The sequence below is a fragment of the Ooceraea biroi genome, chromosome 7 (assembly GCF_003672135.1).
Source record: "Ooceraea biroi isolate clonal line C1 chromosome 7, Obir_v5.4, whole genome shotgun sequence".
Lineage (NCBI taxonomy): Eukaryota > Metazoa > Arthropoda > Insecta > Hymenoptera > Formicidae > Ooceraea > Ooceraea biroi.
Window position 1 is genome coordinate 14925277 of NC_039512.1, and position 16131 is coordinate 14941407.

General features: G+C 39.2%; 2 protein-coding genes across 8 annotated transcripts; both read left to right on the plus strand.

The window, feature by feature from the left end:
- The first annotated feature begins 317 nt into the window (after positions 1–317).
- On the plus strand, positions 318–12706 carry LOC105287920 (glycine-rich cell wall structural protein 1.8). 5 transcript variants are annotated; one of them, XM_026971358.1, is made up of 10 exons: positions 318–433; positions 1830–1950; positions 2225–2365; positions 2527–2739; positions 2820–3008; positions 3122–3293; positions 3464–3566; positions 3961–4083; positions 5397–5438; positions 7016–12703. In XM_026971358.1, exons 2-10 carry the CDS (start codon positions 1853–1855, stop codon positions 7060–7062), a joined length of 1128 nt encoding a protein of 375 aa, XP_026827159.1. In that variant the 5' UTR covers positions 318–433; positions 1830–1852; the 3' UTR covers positions 7063–12703. The 5 variants fall into 5 exon arrangements, with proteins under 5 accessions (XP_026827159.1, XP_011352115.1, XP_011352099.1 ...); XM_011353813.3 differs by having other exon boundaries at positions 374–482; positions 12331–12706; XM_011353797.3 differs by having other exon boundaries at positions 374–482.
- A 390-nt stretch (positions 12707–13096) lies between these two features.
- On the plus strand, positions 13097–16125 carry LOC105287953 (uncharacterized protein F21D5.5). Of its 3 annotated transcripts, none has more exons than XM_011353859.3 (8): positions 13097–13358; positions 13917–14285; positions 14452–14697; positions 14789–14860; positions 14986–15264; positions 15355–15636; positions 15709–15770; positions 15863–16125. In XM_011353859.3, the coding sequence occupies exons 1-8, from the start codon at positions 13266–13268 to the stop codon at positions 15984–15986; spliced, it is 1527 nt and encodes a 508-aa protein (XP_011352161.1). In that variant the 5' UTR covers positions 13097–13265; the 3' UTR covers positions 15987–16125. The 3 variants fall into 3 exon arrangements, with proteins under 3 accessions (XP_011352161.1, XP_011352156.1, XP_011352168.1); XM_011353854.3 differs by having other exon boundaries at positions 13097–13282; positions 13834–14285; XM_011353866.2 differs by having other exon boundaries at positions 13146–13379; positions 13834–14285.
- Positions 16126–16131: the final 6 nt, after the last annotated feature.

The following is a 16131-nucleotide window of genomic DNA, read 5'->3' on the forward strand; positions in this document are numbered from 1 at the left end:
GCTTGGAGTCAATAAAGCAATAGTTTCCCGCCATTTAAAAGCCATATGGAGGATAATGGGAAGGCTCTAGAAAAAGATGGCTTTGTATCATACGAATTTTTGCAAGTACCGAATAGTTCAAAGTTGCACTTATTTCCTACTTCCGTAGCTCTTCTTTCCTCCCCAATTTCCGAAATGCATGTTCAAACTTCCTAAAGCTGCTCACTGTTGTTTGCATCGCAGTTACTAAAAATTCTACGCTCTCATTGGTCAGTGCCTAGTAAGTTCTTTTATGAACTCACTAAATTGAACAGGACTAGTGGGGAAGCGAATAACACCAACTTGACTCGCGTAGTCGTTTGCTAGTTGTGCTATCTATAGGTCGATGTCGATTTCATTTCGTGAATCCGCCGTAGTGCTCAGCGTCCATTTTCTTTGATTGGGTTTCTTTAAAGTGAGTGCATCTTTTATTGATGAATTGCATGTTTACTTGGCCGCTTTCAGTAAGTAAATATTAATTTTCACTATTATCATGCGTATCGATTGACGACCATTAACGTGAATCTATTCTTTTCCACTGAGATTTGTTCCTTGGAAGATCCTTTTTATAGAGTTTCGCGGATAGCGTCGCTACGGCGATCCCGACTCGCCGTGATTCTCTCAAATTCTGTTGTGCTTGAATAAAGACCCAGGTCTTTATGTACTACGGGTTTGCGTCGTATCGTTGCATAATTCCCGAATTCGAATTGACTGTAACTTTGGAAGAACTAATAATTGATCGAAGCGATCTTTTGTAACAGAATAATGAGAGATTTTTCTGTGTTTTGCTGATCGAGTAAAAATTCAATGAGCCTCACAGACAATTTTGTCAGACAATTCGTCTTGTAGATTTCTGAATTTATGAATTGTACAAAGTATCCAAAAGAAAAGAAAAAGAGTTTATTCATTATCAAATTCACTGTTAAATAAAAGTACAGCATAATTGGATCTTATTTTCATTACCATTATTTTTTAAATAGTCCCCTTGAGAGTGCACATGCTGATCTTAGTACTTGTGCCACAAATAAAATGCATTCTTATGAAGTTCTTGTGTATTGTAATGTAATATAAATGTATTGAGCATTGCTTATGATTTTTATCTTGAAGAAGAGATCTTGAAAAATCAATAAGCTTAGCAAGGGACATTATTATTTTACCGAAAACAGCTGCTCCTTTAAAACCATGTGTTGTCACGAGGCAATAGCTATTCCGTTATTCACTGCCAGTACTGAAAATCTATAGTTTATGTCACGTGAACTATAGATTTTCAGTACTGGCAGAATAACGAAACGCAGCCATGGTCAGTTTGTTATGACAAAAGACTCAATTCTTCACGCACCACTGGATATCTTCTCCATGTGCTCTGCCTCAGTCATTTTTAGGATCTTATGATAAAAGTCTGCATTCATCAGTTTATGAGCAGGGATAAACCTCTTATGGATAGTCCAACTGATATAAAAAGAATGTACTGTTCAATGCACTTGCTAAAAAGAATATTTTTGTCAGATTTCAAGCTTAAAAAAAAGTTGGTCACAAGCAGATACCTGATCCATAATCTTATGGTACTTCCAGGTAGTAAATATTATAATGGTCAGTATTATGCTCGGACCGTTTGATCTATTACCCTGACTGATGAAAGTTAGGCACTCATTTTCTAGCCTGAATGAGCTTGAATTTTTGACAGAAAGCATACATATAAAACTGTCTGCTAAGTTTTGAAATCTGGTTTATGAACCTGAGTCTTCTGAGTTGATGACTAGTTGCATACTTGCTATGTCGTTTATGTGTACGTCACGTGGAAATTCTTACAGGAATTTTCAAATTGAAATTAAAAATGGATGGAACACCTGGAGGCCGAGGCGGATACCGAGGGCGCGGAGGAGGTCCTGGCGGACTCATGAGAGGGCGCGGAGGTTTTGGAGATAGAGGCAGGTAAGAAGCTTTCTGAAATAATTCTCGAGAAGAAACATGTATTAAGTTTTAAAAAATATTTGTTTTATATATACAATATACGTATATATTCAAATAAATATTTTTAAAAATATTTAATAATATATTTATAAATTTTTATAAGGCTCTATAAAGTTTTTATAAATAAAACAAATATTGTTTTTTCAAACCTCGTTTCAAAACTGTTGCTTCAGTTACTTCTATGTAATTTATTCTTATAAGAAAACAATAAAATTTTCTTCTTTTTGCGACAAAGAAATGGTCCACCACGAGGTGGTGGTGGCATGATGCGTGGACGAGGTAGTGGACCTGGTGGTGGTATGCGAGGTGGTCCCCCAGGAATGAGAGGCAGAGGTGGCCCTCCTAGAGGTGGACGAGGTGGGCATTTTCCGCCGGGGTAAGTATCTTTATCATATTTATTATCATATTTATAAATAATTATCACAAGGTGCAATAATCTCAAAATAAATTTGCTATAAAAGAAAGTTGCTTCCACTAATTTCTCTAGCAATTATTCTTACAATTAGAGATGGTTATGAATCGTCTTATCACTTGTAGTGGACCACCAGAGCCGGGAATGTCCAGTGGACCCGGAGGTGGACCGCCGCCCCTAGGAATGGGTGGCCCTCCACGAGGCGGAAGTGGCAGAGGCGGCGGCAGTAACAGCTTCCGTAGCAGAGGCAGAGGAGATTATGGCAGAATTGATAATCGCGGGGGTAACAGCAGTTTCCGCGGCCGTGGTGGCATGGACCGCGGTGGCCGAGGCTCCAGGTAAATCAGTAATCATATTAAGTAATTGAAAGTGTAATTAATTTACGATGATTCTATTAAACTTTATTTTATCGTTACAGAGGTGGGTCAGGCAGAGGTGGCCCAAGTCGTGGAGGCTTCAGCGACAGAGGCGGACGAGGTATCGGAGGTGGACGGGGCGGCCCGACGAAACGAGGAGGTGGCCCGCCAAACTCTGGACCTTCCAAGAGGCCACGCTTCGATCAGCCATCTTCGCAACCCACCAATGGCTATGCTACTCAGCCACCCAGGTGAGAAATTTTCATGGAACTTTCAAGGAATTTTCCATCATTTCGTGATGAAAAATTGTAAAATCTTTTTGACAAAATTGATTATGTATCTTACTGTGTGACTAATGTTATAGTCAAAGCGGCTACGGAGGTGGCTCAAATAATTCTTATGGTGGTCAGCAACAACCGCCACAACAATCAGTAGGATATGGTGGTGGTGGTGGCTACGGCTCCCAGCAGTCTTATTCGGGGCAGTCGTATCAATATGAGAGCTATCAACAACCTCCGGATTATGCTCAATCGACGGTAAGCAACTTATTTCTCTATTGAAAGAGAGCTTCACAAGTTAAGAAACACAAGAAGCTGTGCAGCAAAGAGTTATCTCACTTAAATTCTGTTAAACTATATTTTTTATTAATCCTGAAATTTCATCAAGTTAATAGAAGTTTCATTATTTTTTCCTCTGCCGATTTCAGGGCTACCCACCGTCCGCACCAGATAACAGATACGGCGGGTCATCGATCTCAAGTGGAGGGTTTAACACTAACGATCCCTACAGTTACGGAAAAGCTCCGCCGGGTAAGTCATCAGCAATGTAGAAAAAGAGAGTGACGATGATGCGACACGACACGCCGTACATCGTTGTTCTCTCACTTTCTCGCGCCTTCATCTCCCACACCATAGCCCGCGAAGAAAACATCGATACCATAACGATTGTTACGGTATCCTTTCTCTCCTCTGTCCTCTTTCGGGTACTCGGGTACTCTCATAACAGGACTTACATCGTCAATAGAGAATAAATTCGATATTAAATTCTCGCGGCGCACCAGTGCAGTTTAGAAAGTTCAATGGTCAGGTCAGATCAGTCGAGTATCCGAGTACTCGAGTTGACCGGATCAACGTGATATCGAGAACACGCTGAGCTGAGGGAACATACAGCTAGTTTATTAATTGTTACGTGATGCATGTCTAGCCGATTACCAGGAGGCAGTGCCAGCTGCGGGACCGGGGGGCGGGGGTGGTGGTTACCCCCCTGCTAACCCATATGATGACCGATCTAATGCCAACCGGTGTGGTTACTCGACGCAATCTTACGGTTAGTTATCTCGTCCGCTGCCACCATACCGCTGCCTCATTGTGTATACAGTTCATAGACTTTCTCGCTGCAGCAGTTGGAGCGATCTTTAAGGACTCAGTTACCGTCGGAACGGAACATTGATCGTGTTCGCGTCTTGCTTGGTCGCTAATTCGTGTTCGTAAATTTGCGATAATGCTTGAATGATCGGTGATGATTAATTAAACAAAAAAAAAAAACAAAGAAATTAGTTTGCGTCTGGCACATATCTCGTGAATTAAGTATAAACATAATATCACAAATAATACTAAGCTACAAGCGTTAATTACTAATCAAATCAAATATCCGTTACAAAAACTGATGAAGCAATCGGAGCATTTCTAATAATTTATGATATTCCTCGCAAAAACAAGTTTTCCGAGAAACGCTTTGGATGTTGCGGAAATCGCTAATGATTAACGCTCTCTTTTTGGCGAACAAGTCGATATCTCGTTGCGCGACGATAAGCGAGTTCTTGAAGATCGTTTCTCTTCGAGATGTTCTCGTTTTCCGGGCTAATATTCGCGTAAACACGTTCTCCGTTTGCGTGTCAAGGCATGATCTGATTCAGACGAGAAACGATCTGATTGAGATTGCGATTCGGAGAGCGAAGGAAGAAGGTTTTCGGATATTCCGGGAGATGTTGAGCTTCCTCGGACACGCCGTGTCTCTTCCGCGGGCCCGTAAAAGTGTCCTGCGTGGAGTTTCACGAACTTCCAAGCAGAAAACCACGTAAAAGTCAGATATCCTTTTACCGGGACACCAGCACCGCAGCACTGCCTCCTGCCATTTTCTCACTGCAGAAACATTACCAGGTGTCCGCGAGATGCGAAACTTCATCCGAAGAACGCAGAATATATGCATGTAGAAGATGATTATTATCACTCATCATACGCGCAATCTACTTCTTACACTCCTTGCTAAATGTCAAATGCTTTATTTCATACTTTTTATAAAATTCAATATATTATTACATATATATTTTTAGGCCATCTTTTAAGTTTACATAACGGAAGAATTTATTGCACTCGCTATGTCTGAATGTGTTTTCTCGAATGTCTCAATGTTAAACGATTAACATTAATTAATTTCGGTTAATTAATCACTGTTACTTCTCTATGAAGATCCTATGCTTCGCCACGGTTGCTACAATCGACAGCTCGTGTTCAAGTTGTCTTGAATTTCGTGCAACTCCTTCTTTACAGATATTTCTCGTCTGAGTCATTCGTATTTATATTTTCGATACGCTCCATCGCAAAATACTGTCTAAAATTACACTTTTCTTATCATTGTAGAGTATCCGAATCAAGATGGCCTTTACGGGAAACAAGATTATGGTAAGTACAACACGCAATATAGAAAAATTCATTGATCCGTCTAAACAAAACTCTTGTGTCGCGACGATATCGATCAGGAGAGTCACTTTGAATCTAGTCAATGCAAATGTTACATTTTCCTTTCAATTCTTATTTAAGTCATCGTAAGTCATTCTCAAACATGAGTAAGTAATATCATTTGGATAACAATGCGTCCATGATAAGACAATTTGCATGAGATTACTATTTCTGTTGTCAGCAAGTAAGATTCATTTATCATCTTTCACATACTGCAAAATTCAAGGTCGTGCATGAATTTGCATCACTCGGATTCTAAGTGACTCCTGTCCTATCTGTGGAACAAGGTCAAGATCGAAAATTCGAGTCTCTTGAAAATGATATTTAAGCGAAATTGAACAATTCGATAAACTGAATTTTCTCTCACGATTTTTAAAACAATACTTGAAACGTATCTCTGATACGTCTATATCATTCAACGTTACAATCCGATTTACAAGCGGTAGCAATTACCTTGTTCCAGAGATACGAGCTAACGAGAACTCGCGACACAACTCGTCTACTAACGAACGGAAGAACAAAGGCAGGAGAAAAGATTTAGATTTGATCGCGAAGAGATAGAAAAAAAAGCGTGTTGTAGAATCACGAACTCACGTCGAAGGGATGAAGGAATACAAAAAATGACATCAAAGATAGCGTACATTGATATAAGCACGTTAAAGCTAATCCAAATAAGATAAGATTTATACTTTTGCATACATCTTGATAGGAAAAGAGATAGGGATAAAGCGTCATACGTTGAGGCTCGTGAGATTTTAAGATGAAATTAAGAATCCGCAAAATTTCGATACGTCTGGAGATTAGGAGATGCAGGTAGTCGATGGGATCGATCGAGATCCCGAGTGAATTTGCGGATTCCCAATTGCGAACTTCCAGATCCCGAGATCAGAGAACGCTTAGTAGTTAATCCTTGAACAGCCGAACGAAACAAAACAGAACTATAATTATAAGTACATGGTAGCAGGCGGAGATGCGCCAGAGAGACGAGTTTTAATTTAAGTTAACACAGTTAAACTTAGGAATCAACGCATGTGTCATTACAAGAAACGCGATCTCACGGCAAGTAGTCGCAGTATTTGTTACATTCCGTTACATCCGTAGTATCACGAAGTATATCAGAGTACCAAACTGACGGTTACAGTCTCATAGAAGTGACAGCAAAGAGAAAACTTTTGCGAGTTATCACGAGACGATCGACAGTGCGTTAAAACAAGTGTTTGCATATCACGAGAGCGTTTACATAATTCATCGGAGAGAAATCCCGTTTTGTCCAGTCTATCGATAATTCAAATTCAGCGGAAGGCATGTACATGGTGTGTGTATCCCGCGCGCGTACATAAATGATACAACGAGTCGAAATAGTAGGCAGGCAGGCAATGTGTGGTGAATATATAGGTAGCGATAGACAGGTCCTAGTTCCTGTATTGTAGTTTTGCGTATAATATGTAGAGAATCAGGAACACGCTCTCACGAATTTCATTTCCCGAGTAATCGAACGGAGGAGATATGGTTGTTTGCAGGTGGCAGTGCTGGTTACCAAAACGTCCAGTCTCAACGACGTTATTAAAGATATCCGACACTATAATTCGACACTATAATAAAAAATAATTGACTCAGCTCATAATTTTGTATTTAAGTAGATGACATTTTTCCTAAACGCAATGAGCACAGAGAGAAAGAGAGAAAAAAGGCAGAACAATAGAGAAAGAAAGAAAAACAGATAAGAGAATAAGAAAAACAGAACGAGGAAGGAAAGAGAGAGAGAGCACTGAGTACACAATTTCTTGCGAAAATTTCTCCTCCCGATAGATGTGCAAGAGAGACTTACAGGGAGAAAAAGTGCTGCTTCTCTCTTTTCGCGGGAGGCAAATCTGAGCCGACAGTGGAAGAAGTATATGATGACAATCGAGGAATCTAAAAGCAAGATAATACATATTCCTACTGAGACCGACAGTGAGTCTCTTCCTCTTTGGAGAGACCGTAAAGAGACCGCAGCCATTGTACAACACAGTTGAGAACATACAATTAGTTTCGTTTCTCGCGGAAAGGCTGATTAAACCTATCGATCATACATCGAGAGTGTCATGAAAAGGGTGGAAATCGACATTAATGCAATATATCTTTATATATTGCATTCTAACAATTTCAAAATTTTATTTGTTGTAACTGATTAATTTATTATTATTGTTTTTCCATTTTTAGAGATTATACTTAATATATACTTAATACTAATTTATTGTACATTTTAATACATACTAATTACTACATTTCAATAGTGAATTAGTATATACTAATTTATACATATTAGTATATATATATATATACACATGTACTAATATATACATATTAATATATGAAAATGTTATATTGTACACAATATAATATAATATATTGTGATAAAATTTAAACTCAATGTCTAAAAAATACCGATCAGATATTTTTTTAGATATATTTGTTAATTAATAAATTCATAAAAGTAATAAAGTTCGATTATAATAAAAAATTAAAGAATTAATAAAATTCCAAAAATATTTTTAAAATTGTTCAGAAAATATATGTGTAAACATATATGATATGTCATATATGTATAAAAGAGATAGATATTTTAAGGGATCATATCAAGGGAGCTTATTTGATGATCCCATGAAGCTTTCAAGATTTTCTAATGGCAAATTTCACCCTTTTCTGGACACGCCTTTCCGCGCAGCTTCCAGTACTCTGCTTTCAAGATTTTCCATTCCCGTTCGTGCTGTCTTTTTTCCCACGCGCGCATGAAACAAACCCGATTGATCCGTCACTCGTTGTAGGAAAAACAGATTTTATACTTGACTTAGCGATATCACACACTCAGACATGCCCACACATCCACAATACGTACACGTTGTTTCACTACTACGTCGCTTGCTCGACGATCTAGGATTAAGCTTAGCCACTGTCTCGGGGGGTGTAAGCATCCCCGACCGTTCTCTCTACAATCCGTAGTATAATTTTTAACATATTATAACATATAACAATTACATGATAATTACATACGCGACACACATAGCAATGAGAGCGATGACGACCGAGGCGACACTGTGTTGTATGTAAAGTCGACGTTCTGTTTTGTAAATAGAGATTATAAATAAATCCACTGGAAAAAGAAAAGGAAATCTCGCGAGAGTGCACGCACGATGTAGAACTGTGCGTGTGTGTATGCTTCATCCCCGAAAATAAAAGAGAGGTCAAAACACTGATTAATGTCTGCCTCCTTCGTTGCACACTCTGTAGACGAATCGCACGGAGTTCTTTCTTTCTCTCGATTAATTCTTTTTTTTATCTCGCTTAATTAATTAATCAGTTAAAGTCGATGAAGAACAATCTTATTCTCGACGTGAGAGTTTATTGAAATCACCTATTTTGTAAATCGTGGCTGCTGAGACGATCTATCTTTTTCTTTTTTTTTTTAATCATTTACTGTTGCGTAATCTTGTGTAGTTTAGTCAAGTGTGAATGAGTAGTTAATGACTACTAGTAGTTAGCTTACTAGAGATATCAATCGCCAATCGTAAGCGTATATACGGTTGAACGAGGTTGAAACCTGCTTGTTCGATTTTTGTTGACGATTGGCAAGAAAAAGATGGTAGGCACTTCTGTTCCCTGGCGGAAGATTGTGCCGGCCAGCAGGAGACAATAGGATAATTGATAATTTGACATGTAACTCTCTCTTCCTACTCTACCGTATATTATTTTATAGAAATTAACGAAATTCGCTTGAATAATTTATATATTGCGTTTGTTATATACGATATACGTCTTTTATGATTAGCTTTATGCTCTATATACATACCTAGCGTACGTGAATCGTGTTATCATGTCCCTATCATATTGTAAGCGATCGCAACGATCGAAATGAAAGAAATTCTGATAAGAGAGAAAAAAAACTCGAAAGTATCGAGGACTTTGTTGTTATTGCCACCTCACACCTCCGAAGCACCGAGAAAGCACGCAGTAATGCGGACGATATGTGAAAACCAGCAACTGCCCTAGGAAGACAGGCTAATCGAAATGAATGAATGGGCGATTAGGCGATTAATGAGGCAGCAGATCGCCTCGGTATAGTGTAGCGATGCAGTAGGTATGAGCCTTTCTATGAAATCCTAGTAGACTAGATTCGTATCCGGATCCGTCCAGCGGTCCACCTTTTGTGCATAACTTCTTCGACCAGTTTGGAATCGATCTTTCCTTGAGAGTCTTGCAGTTCAGAATCAATTGGCTATTAAGTGCGGCAATTACAGTCGGTGACACAAGAGCGTGCATGCTGTTTTTTCTAGAATACCAAACGACGTTAAGCGAATGTCAAACAATGTTTAATTATTCTCAGGCTGATGCCAATACCATTTTTTAATTAATAATCTCTTAGTCAGTGGCTGCGAGCGATAATTTGGGACCTTTTGGGCGCGAACAGGAAACACTGGCTCGAATCGGTTAGCGCTCATCTTGTTACATGCGACTGTCGTGTAAGCACTAACGAAACTGAGACCTGGCTTTCAAAGCATTCTAACTTGATGTAACTGTGCTGCACGAAAATATTGTCTGCTAAGTACCAACTGTTGAAATGATTGCGTACATGTTATTGTGCCACTAACTATAGTTCGGTACTTTCACCTTTATTCTATCATAACATTAAATTCAAATATCTTTCTGCTGTCCGATAGATGAGAAAAATGTTAGAAAATGATAATGAATATTTCGAAGATTGACATGTTCATTATATTTTTTTATAAATAATTTTATATATAAATTAAGACTCAATTTTATCGAAAAAGCATCGAATTAATTGCCGCATCTAATAATATCAACAAGATAATAATTGTCTGTTGTCTCTACTTTCTACGAGGAAAAATCGACTCACATTGTGGTCCAAGAGTGCACAAACAAAGATTAAGAAAATAATCTAAGCAATCATTAAATCCGCACATTATATATAAAGAACGGATAATATCGAGAATGTTAATGAGGACTTAAGAAATATAAATTTCGAGATGTACTATTCTAAGACATATTTTGTCTCTTAATTATGGCTGGCAATTGCACACAAGTAATTGACAGCGAAGCGAATATTTAATATATTCTCTGATCTCTCAATATTCCTTTCTCGTAGTCTCTGAAGATTTAGTCATAATGTGTTAGTTAGTATAATGCTAATGAAGTATTACTAATTAATAGATACGATGTAAGTACAATTAGGATACGACACGAGTTCTACTCGAAGGTGTGCAAAGGTACTCATTAATAATAACAAGATTTTTGACGAAAATTGAGTTTATTTCACAGGCGTAGCAACAAGCTGAGATACTTAGGAAACAATGAATGAAAGTCAGAGGGAGAGAGACAGAAAGTATCGTTCCTCCAGCAAGAACAGATTTAAAGACCATCCTCCCCCGCTCAGAAAAACAGAAAAAGATCAATAAGTAATAAAGTCAGTAGAATTTTCGTTCATTTTCGTTAATTGCACAGAGATCTTAATAATAAGTGTAAGCTTCTCAACAGTAGAAATTAGTGTGCTTGATATTTCGTAAATGATTGCTTCAGGCTTAGCCCGTTACGTGTAGTACAGAATATATTTTATCAAAAAAAAGGAAAAAGAATATAGTCTGTGAACAGTAACGTAAAGTATGATTTAACAATTTATTCCGAATAATCGTTCATTATAGAATAAAGTTTCTTGCGCATACACATCTTTCTTAATTGCGTGTCTTTTGAAATCGAATAAAGATGCACTTTGAAAACTCGACTGTTGTGTGTGTGTGTATGTCGATCGATAAATCTTAGCAAGACATACTATACGAGAGCTATATGAGAAAATGCACGCGGGAAAGAGAATGCAGGCAAGGAAAGAGTAATGCGCCAAGTGTGCGTATTGCAAAAGCAAAAACAAAACAAAAAGACAAAGACAGTAATTATAATATGAAAGTCAAAAATGCTCGAGTAGACCTCAACCCGAAAGTTCAGGTGAGTAAATACAAAATAAATATCTATCCATTCTTTGTGAAAAGCTCTATCAGTTTCGAGAAAGCGGACACGTATGTGTACTGATCTATAAGAATTAATTTATGATCTATAATAATTCACTGATAGTATACATATATACTTCGACTACATTTATCAAGTGTAAAGTGGACTTAACAGAATAACAAAAGTATCGTAAGAGAGAGAGAATTATCGATTACGCACATAATAATCCATTACGGATCTCGTTGAAAGAATTTCAAACGCATATAGGTATACATTATCGAGTTGCTTGCAAGACAAACTCCAGAACCGACAGAATTGCGTTTCTTTCTTTTTATGTCTCTTGTAGAAAAATAAAAAAAAAGAAGTTACATGGCGTTAATGTGCTCAAAGCATTCAGCTCGTAAGAACCAGATAACAGTGAGTAAAGGAAGAGGAGCGGGAACGATTCGTAGATTTACGCTTTTCGAATTTGCAGTAATAACGTCCTTGCGGTGGAAAAAATTCACGAGTTCCCGTAAATTGTCGTATGTACCGCTTTATATCCTACGATCGTAGGAGAACTCGTTAGGCCGTTAGATTGATCCGAAAGAGAGAACCGAGAGATAAATAAATGAGCAATAGGGAGGTAACTGAATAATGATACGGACGTAATTGAATAATAAAGCATACAAAAATTGATTCACCCGAGAGAGACATGATTTGAGCAAACAAGTTTCAAATGCACTGCAAAACCTCGTAAAAATAAATAGATAAGAAGTTTAGTCTAAACTAAATGATGAGGCCAGATTGTCGATCGCATGTCAGGCACTCGTCTGATTTGCTAATTTGCTTTCTGTAGGTTGATCACGGCAGAGCTCTACTAATCAAGCTGAACCGTGATCATCATCTGTATCGCATGGGATCATCGATGACTGTCACATGACTGGCGTCACTTTGATGGCTTAGAGAGAGAGAGAGACAACGTCGTGAGCATGAGGATAATTTGCACGAAGGTTGCTATTCATACAATGTGCCTGAATTAATGCGCTTCTGAGAAGAAGAAATATCTGCACTGGTTTAACAGGTGCAGTTAAAATCAAGATCGAAGTTTCTGTTAAGAGAGCGTTGATTCTGTAAGGAAGCGCGATAATTCCGAGGCACGCTGTATATGTGGGATGTATTTGAAATATAATGTAACCCAATATGAAAAATAAAGGATTAATTGAAATGTGCAATTGTATAATTGTTATTCATTCCTGGACTTTTGGATTCTCAACTTGGAACGCAACGCGCGTCTCTCGTGAGTGTAGTATCTCTAAGAAAAATAAAATTAAGATCGTAATATTGAAGAAGAAGAAATAAATCTCGTCTTTCGGATGCAAACTACTTCATCTTTAGCTGCATCTTCGCGCTTGTCAAACGTGTCTAATCGAAGTTTATGATTCAGAAACGTAACGGAAAATGAATCATGCGTTCAGTGTTTCGCGTTTCCCTCGTTTTTACTAAAAATTCGATATCAGAAGCGCAGATTATCGAATGTATTCATATGAACTAATAACGCGCATTCATATATCGATTGCTCCCGCGCATGCGTTCTCGCGTCGCGGTCGCGCGGTCGATTACATCGCAGCTAACTTCAGTTACGTCGGCGACCATTGTCGCGGTCACGATGAGCGTCAGTGTCAAGAGCTGTTACATACGGGGCCTGGAAAAATCACCGTCGAACATTTTTCTGCCGGATAACACGCCGATTTTCGTGGGACGCTCGCCGGACACCGGCGTCACGGACGCGAAATGCTCGCGGCAACAAGGTCGCGTATCTCTGCAAATTGTTTTTTCCTCACGTTACCGTCATTCCCGATTTGCGGATACGAAAGTTCGCTCCACGTGAGTCACGTGATATGATATGCAAGTTTCTATCTTTATGTATGAAAAAAACCGTATTGATGCAAAAAATTTCACGTCATTTGGTCGCTTAACAAACTCGAGCTCAGTTCTTCGGGAAATCGTGACTGGAAACTCGCGTAGAGGTTAGGCCGCGTTCTACCATTTCTGTGCCAGGTGGCAATCAAATTGCAATTTAAATTTAAATAAGAATTAAAACTTTCTATTTAAAATCGAGTTTAATAATTACAGCACAATTACACAATAGAAATATCAGCCAGATAAGGGAAAATAATTATGAATAGAGTAATATTACAATTTATAAAGCTGTAATATTCGAATCTTTGGATAGAGAGTACTTCATACGATTTGTGTAAGATGTATTCTTTACGATGTATCCTTACTTTTGTTCGCACACTTTTGTTGGAACAAATCAACAAATACACCCTTGTTGCAACAAATGCACTGATTTCAACAGTTCGTTTGTGCGCCAACTACGCGGAGGCAATCGTCACGGTTCAGCAAATTGGTATACATGCCTGTGGTTTTAACGGTTTCAAGACCCAGAAGGATGTGAGGCTCGTGGCCAGACACAATGATCGTCTGGAACTGCTGTACGGCAAGTATGCGTACGAGATCGAGTTCAATCCGCCGCCACAAGCGAAGAGCTCCACGTCGAGGAAGAGATCCCACGAATTGGCAGCGGATGAGATTGGAAGCCGGAAAATGTCGAGGCCCGATAATCTTTCGAATAATGATGGGGAGGAGAAATTATCCACGAATGGCATTCATCAAGAAATGCTCAATGCTGGACCTAGCAGATTTCCCGAGGAAAGCGACAACGATTCGGGCGCGTCTGCAAAGTGGGAGAGTTTCGATAGCGGGAAGTTGATGATCTACACAGCGTCATCCGTTCAACATCGATCGAAAGTAATTTTAATTGCTGTATAGATCCATTTAATGTTTCAATGATGGTATAATGAATGTAGCAATAAATCTGTGTGATTATTGAGCATGGCTTCATGTAGATTTGCAAGTAACATTATACGTTTGTTTCTATTTGACAAATTGTTAAAGGCGAATTCTTGAATTGCAGATAGCCGCATATGATATGGACGGCACTTTGATAAAACCCAAGTCTGGCTTGGTGTTCCCAAAGGACTGTAGCGACTGGCAGCTGCTGTATCCCGACATACCTGGTAAACTGAAGCAGTTCCATGCGAACGGATATAAGATCGTGATCTTCACGAATCAAGCGGGCCTCAGCACTGGCAAGGTCAAGATCAAGGATTTCAAGCTCAAGATCGAGAAGATAGTGCAGAAAATCGGCGTACCGATTCAGGTGATTAATTGATTAATTTCAGTCGAATATAGGATAAATACGTACGAAATTACGACGTCGTGTTTATACGCTCGTATCTTGCTCTATCTAGGTTTTCATCGCCGTGGGAAAGATCGTTTACAGGAAGCCAATGATCGGCATGTGGCAGTTTCTAGAGAAACAGGTTCGTATTCGAATATGTAAGGTGTTCCAAGACGTTCTTAGCGCTTCCAGATTCAAAAGTTGTGAATGTTTCTAGATATTCTCCAATTTCATCTATTTCTGTACATTCTACATTTATCATTGTAGAAGAACGGCGGCATCGCGATCGACAAAGTTAACTCGTTCTACGTCGGCGACGCGGCTGGTCGCCCGAAGAACTGGGCGCCGGGGAAGAAAAAGGACCACTCGAGCGCAGATCGATTACTGGCGTTGAACCTGGCCGTCAAATTCGAGACGCCCGAGGAGCACTTCTTGAAGCAGAAAGCGTCGACCTACAAGCTGCCCGAGTTCGATCCGAAAAGCCTGTCGAAGACCGGCGACTTGTGCAAACCTGCGGACGCGAAACTGATGCTAGAACAGCAAGAGGTGGATAAAAAATATTTTGCAATTGTATTAAAATATTCGAGAAAAATAGTTGATTTATTAATCTCTTTCGTATCTTCTTTCATTTAATAGATAATACTCATGGTCGGTAGCCCGGGCTCGGGAAAATCATATTTCACGAGGAATTACCTGAAAGAATACGCGCACGTAAATAGAGACACCCTAGGCAGCTGGCAAAACTGCGTCGCCTTCGTCAAGGAGAACTTGCAGCGAGGCAAGAGTGTCGTCGTCGACAACACTAATTCCAATCTAGCGTCAAGGCAGAGGTACACGGAGCTGGCGAAAAAGTCCAACGTTCCGATTCGATGCTTCGTCATGACCACGAGTGTGGAGCATGCGATGCACAATAATAAGGTAGAAATCGATGGGCATACAAATCTATGTACATACTATAAAAAAAGATACGTTGTGATTTCGCGTTTCCAGTTCCGCGAGTTGACTGATCCGAGCCACGTTCCAATCAGCGAGATGATTATATACTCCCACATGTAAGTGGAATTTACATAAATTACGATCGCGATAACGATATTGGAGCAGTTTCGCCTCAAGCGATAGGATGATAATAATGCCTCGTATTCAGGAAGAGGTATGAGCCGCCGACCTTGCAGGAAGGGTTCCAGGGGATAGTGGAAATCAATTTTATCCCGAAATTCCGTAGCGAGGAGGACCGAGTGCTCTACGAAATGTACTTACTCGAGAGCTGAATCACCGCAATTGCCAGATCGCTCATAGATAGCTAATTACGCGTGTGTCCTGCAAGTGGATTATGAATATCGATGATCGCAATCCAGAGCGCAACTATTTTTTTATGTAATATGTCAGCAATAAAAGTATTTATTTATTAGCTCC